At 34.5% G+C, this 6,000-nt stretch overlaps 1 protein-coding gene across 6 annotated transcripts in view; it reads left to right on the forward strand.

Moving 5' to 3' along the window:
* adgrb1a (adhesion G protein-coupled receptor B1a) overlaps positions 1–4,853 on the forward strand; it is a 93,029-nt gene extending 88,176 nt beyond the window's left edge. For all 6 annotated transcript variants that reach the window (XM_058747651.1, XM_058747654.1, XM_058747655.1 and 3 more), the window contains 3 exons: positions 2,139–2,174; positions 2,273–2,431; positions 3,302–4,853. In XM_058747651.1, the coding sequence (XP_058603634.1) occupies positions 2,139–2,174; positions 2,273–2,431; positions 3,302–3,496 (390 nt within the window). In that variant the 3' untranslated portion in view covers positions 3,497–4,853. The remainder of the gene's footprint in view (positions 1–2,138; positions 2,175–2,272; positions 2,432–3,301) is intronic.
* The last annotated feature ends 1,147 nt before the right edge of the window (positions 4,854–6,000 follow it).

Below are 6,000 nucleotides of genomic sequence, written 5' to 3' on the forward strand. Positions count from 1 at the left end.
CCTTCAGTAGTGGGTGGAACTAATGCACAACCGCAATCTCATTGGCTAGCACTCACGTATTACCATCTCCGTTTTGATTTCAGCAAATCAGTTTGAGCGAATGCAGACTATGTGGTTAATATTCATGAGCCCAGCAACTCATCAGACCTTAGTTCATTATATATGATTAGTAGTATAATTAGTACACTGTAACAAATGATTTTTCAAAGTTGCAGATAAAACAGAAAATGTCATTTGAGTCTTTCTACTTTAAAATGTAATGTTTAATTCAGTGTTTCTTTGTATGTATTTCTAAAATTTGCTATCAATTTCTGAGTGAAATTTGTTTTCAAAGTAATTTTTTCATTAGTATTACGTTATTAATATTATTGTTAGCTTTATTTACAGAAACATTAAATGGCACAGTCTGGTGATTCTTTTGCTAAGCTGTTTGTAGAGGGTTGCAAAGTGCTATATCCTGCACCTGTTTCCTCATTGTAGACAAGCTTGTTTGACTTCATTTTGTCTAAATAATGAAAATGTTCATCACAGTTTGTATTGAAAGATTCACTGCCTAAATGAATCAGAATCACAGTGACACAACAGCTTTGTAAATTACTATTCATTAACATTTAATGGCTATCAGCGTAAATGTGCTTGCGTCGTACAACTCTGTAGATGCTGGTTTTGCTCTCTTTTTTTAAATCATGATGTCTTTTCATCCTCATCTTGTACCTTTTTTTCTCAGCTGTGATTATTTCTAATAACTGACGGACACTTTGGTTTCTGGTCCAAGAAACTTGCTGTAGACCCATCTGCCTACAAGGCTGTGAATTCACATCAGTGTTTGTCAAATCTGCCACAAGGGAGCGAGTGTCCTAATTTATGTGCGGAGTGAAAAAAGCATGTTTGTGGAGAGTGTCTGCATAGAGGACTGTCATTACGTGGCTCAGAGTTACATTTCAACTGACATCAGCCAATGCACATGCACTTTCTTTCAATAAAAACCGCGTCGAAACAGTTAATGGACTAAAAAATATGCCGTTTCAAAAAGGAAGGAATGAAAGAAGGCTACATAAATTATGCCTCTTTGCATTTGTAATTATCCCTCTTAGAAAAGAAAGTCTCTGCAAAGGTCAGATTTTGCTCATGCTTTAAAAGGGAGCAGATGACAAGCGTGGATTCCTCCTCACCTCAGGCCAAACATACTCCCAGAATGCTTTGCGGGTGCACAGCTGCAGCCACGCACAGCGCAGGCAGAATGTCAGACTGCCCTCAGACGCTCTCCGACAGGCTAAAGAAAGGCCATTCGGTCACAAGCTGTTTACCGCACGCTCATGCCAGGAGCTCGGCAGAAACGTGCAATATAAAAACGGCACAATGCTTTCATAAAGTCTGTCCTACGTGCCCGAAATTGTACAATTGATTTTTCTCTACTTATTGCATTTGGGTCGTTCTCAAACAGTGCTGACTTACAAAATATTACAAAATGTTGAGTGTTTAAATTAAATTCAGTTTGTTTTCCCTATATTAATTATTAAGGATTTATTAGTATTTATTCATTTTTATGCATTTATTACTACTAATCACAAGACACAACTTGATTTTGTTACTTTTTTGTATTTTCAAAATCAAAATAGCTTAAATTTATACTGATGCCAATGATGAAATAATGAAATTATTTATAATATTAATTTCTTTTATATTAGTTGCTTTAAATGTTCATTTATTTAACATATTTATTTCATATTAAATTATATTTTGTATTGTGCACTAATGTTTAAACTGAAAAGTTTTATTATTATGTTATATTTATAAAATTATATTATTATTAGATTTTTCATTTTTATTTGTTCTAAAGTTAATTGTTTTCAATTAAAATTTTGCATTTTTGCACTTAAAAAAAGAAAAGCAAAATTAGTATAAATAGTAAATATACAAATAATGTATACCAGGTAAAAAATAAATAAAAAATTGTTCAAGATTATGTACAGTATTGAAATGATGTCTTTTATATGGAGTTTCTTGAAATATATGACTGAAAAGTCTAAGGACATGTTTGTCACTATATTTTGGGAATGACCCATTTGCTGTTTTCCCCCCAAGACGACTCTTAAAAAGGACACACAATAACATCCTTTTCTTATTTGCCCTTTTAGAGACGAAAATCACGCTATGCAGAGCTGGACTTTGAGGTCAGTGTAATGTAAATCTTTCCACAAATGACAGCAGTCTTGTGTGGTGCAGTTTCATTAATCTCTGCAAAGGTTTAAATGCGGGTTTTGTCTTGCAGAAGATCATGCATACACGGAAGCGCCACCAGGACATGTTCCAGGACTTAAACAGGAAGCTGCAGCATGCAGAGAAGGACAGAGATTCTCCCCCAGTGGACGGGAAGACTGGGAAGAGATGGAGCGTGTCGTCAGGAGGCAGCGATAAAACCAATCTTAGTGTACGAACTTATATTGATCACTCCCCCTCCGTTTCTATTTGTCATTAAGAGGATCTCATGGGGAAAAAAAAGATATTCTGTACCAAAATCAAAAGAAAACACACACTACCAGTCAAAATTTCAGAATAACTATGATTGATTGAAAAAAACCTCTAATGCTCACCCAGGCTGCATTTATTTGGTCAAAAATACAGTATAAATAACAATATGGTGAAAAATTATTACAAATTACAATTTTCTATGCAAATATTAAAAAAATAAATAAATAAATGCTATTTATTCACGTGACGACAAAAGTTACATTTTCAGCAGCCAGTCTTCAGTGTCACATGATCCTTCAGAAATCATTCTAATTAAAATTATTTTAGACGTATTGTATAGTCTTCTTATATTTTAGAGTAAATTATACTTTGCATTGAGAAATTGGTTTTGTGAAATTTATAATATAATATAATAAATGAAAATGTATTTAAAAATAATCATTCTTCTTAATGCAGGGCAAGCAGCATTTAATCAAATTCAGTTCAGTTTTTCTATATTAATCTTTTTATTAATCTATTTGAAAATGTATTAAATTTGATTAGTGTTTTTTTTTATCCTGACATTACTAATTATAAGACATAATGTAGCTTTAATAATTTTTTTTTTTTGTTTATTTTATTGTAATTTCTTTTTACTTTTTGTATTTTCAAAATCAAAATATAACTAACTTTATAATGACCCAAATACATGAAATGAATTACTTATATTTTTCAATAATAATAGGTCGATAGCCTCATAGGCAGCACTTCGCCAAACTAGGCATTTGTCACATACTTGACATTTTACAAAAAAATTCACCCTAAAATATAATTCTTCTTGTTAATGCAGGACAAGCAGCAGACCCCCAGCAAGCGGGTGTGGGAGGGCATCAGGAAGACCCACTCGCCACCGTCATGGGTGCGTAAGGAGCTGGAGCCCCTACAAGCCTCTCCTCTGGAAATGCAAGCAGTGGAATGGGAGAAGGCCAGCGCCACCATCCCTCTGGTGGGCCAAGAGATCATGGACCTGCAGACGGAGGTCTGAGAGACCCCCCAGAGCATTCAGAGAAACAGAACAAACTCTACTCGCAGGGAAAAGGGACAAAGAAAAGGAATGAGATTTGAGAGTGCGGACAAACAAAAGTATGCAAGAAAGAGAGAGAAAGCAACATGGCTGTGCAATTTTTATTTGTTGTTTTGTTTTTTTGTAATCCTGGAATGGCCTTTTCCTTAATGTCAAAGCGAATCATAACACTTTCGAAAATCCAGGTCTGAGCCTGTTGCTGTGGTAATGAGCTGGTGCTACCAAGAACGGCTGAACTGGGCAAGTTGAATGCTGGGAGTGACTGACTGAGCAGATGAGCCTTAGTGAGTGGCCTTCAATTTCTTACACCTCTGGATACACACACACAACACACATATTAGTGATCATGTCACATTTACGGAAGAGAGAGAAGTAGCGCTACAACAGAAAGCTTTCAAACTGCCCGGTAGGAATCAGGTGAGCTACACGTCATTCAAAATTACATTCTTGAATATTATTAGTCTTCTTATCATCGTTGTTGATCAGTGTGACACGCAACACATGGGGCGCAAGAGGCAACGTGATTGCCCAAAGCCATTTGACTGTTAATCTGTCTCAAACGCCCTTCTGAGCCAGTACAGCCCACTGCTTAGACACTGTGCTGTCCCATGCACCGCACCGACCTCGGGATCCTTCGAAAGTCAGTCGACGCCGAAGCGACTTCAGCGTAAGATTCAGCTCGGAAGCGGATCGGCGGTCCAGCTGGTGGGTTCATGAGAACCGACACGTCTTCATTCGCTTGATGTTTTCATCAGAATCACTGGAGCTGAGAGACCTGAAACAAACTGCTGAGTCTCAGAATACGTGCAGAATCATGTTTGAAAGAGAAAATGGAGATGAATATGAATATATAAATATATATATTATAAATAGTCTTATATATGAAACCGCAGAGGGGTGTTATTCTCTGGTTAGGTTGTGGTCGCACACAGAGAAAGCACAAGACTCACTCCTCAGAGTCCTGTTGTACAGCATTGTAATTATTTCCTGAAGAGTTCTACAAAATGAATTTTAGCCTATAAATATCTTTCTTACTGTGCTTGGGGAATATTGTTAACATTATTATAGATATCATTGCGATTCTGAGGTCCCCCCCCCCCAATCTCATTGGGTTACTGGACTTTATCAGTGTTCTGTAACATCATGTAACAGTGTGTATTTCAGTATCACTGACTTGTCACTCCAGATGATACGTACTTGCCTGAATTATCTACCATCAACCCCTCCTTCTCCTCCTCTCCCTGCCTTTCCACACTCCCTTTTTTAAGTTTACTGGGGTTTCTTTGTTATTGTACAGTTTTCAGAGCACAAAATGAATGTGTCATATTTCTAATAAAAAAAGTATATCTATATAATAAAGGGTTAGATGTCGTATTTATGGCACTGTGAAACTTTTTGACATCTCATCAGCTGCAGAGTACAGATAGATGTTGGATGGATGGATAGATTTTAGCTTAAATAAAATAAGTTTTGAAATGTTAAAATATGATTACTAACTGAAAAATGTATGTACATAAATTAGTCAAATGTAAACTAATACAAATGAATCCAAACAAATACGTAAACAAAAACGAATAAAAATGCACATAATGATTAAAGCTTCAACTGAAATTCAAACTAAAAATGAAGAGTTTATTTGCAAAAACAGATAATATAACTTAGATAATATAATCATGGTTTTTATTATGTTATCATGGTTTTATTGTGTTAGTCAGCTGTATTTTTAGTTATTTTTTTAAGCTAATCAAAATCAAACAACTGCAGTTTGATTGAGATTAATTGGAATGCACAATGAAAAAACATGATTTTTGATTTGTAATTTGTTTTTGCAAATGAACTCTTCAGATATATCAATAAATGTTCATTCAAAATATTAATAAATATTATAGTATATAAATAATACTAAAATAACATGTTCTAATGTTCTTTGCGCTGCATTTTCATCGGATGAGCCTATAAATCCACTGATAAAGATTTAACCAATCGTAAACGCTTGTAATAATGAATGTGTGTTATTATTCGATTAAAAGAATACATTAGGATTGGAGTCAAGGGAATGTAGTGGGAGGGAAAATGTGGCCATGCTGCAAATGGAGGACATTAATTTCATGTCACCACAGAGCGACCCAGTGTCCTGAACCTAATTATGTCAGCATTAGTTACTCAACACTTTTTTTAATACATCGCTGCTTGCAATAAACTAGAAAGATGACTATTATAGAAAATAGATCCATAAAATGCATGTTAATATATCCACTGCGGCTACAATAACAAATAGTATTGATGAATTATGTATGAAATAAATTGTAAATGAATAATAAAACATAAGAAAATATTAGAACTGTTATATGTATTAGTTACTAATAAATAGTACATAAAAATATACACTGATGTTATAAATATTGGACAATTTTATTAACATTATTCGAAATTTAAGGTATGGCCTAAAATTGAATTTGTGAACA

Source organism: Onychostoma macrolepis, chromosome 16 (assembly GCF_012432095.1).
Source record: "Onychostoma macrolepis isolate SWU-2019 chromosome 16, ASM1243209v1, whole genome shotgun sequence".
Taxonomy (NCBI): Eukaryota; Metazoa; Chordata; class Actinopteri; order Cypriniformes; family Cyprinidae; genus Onychostoma; species Onychostoma macrolepis.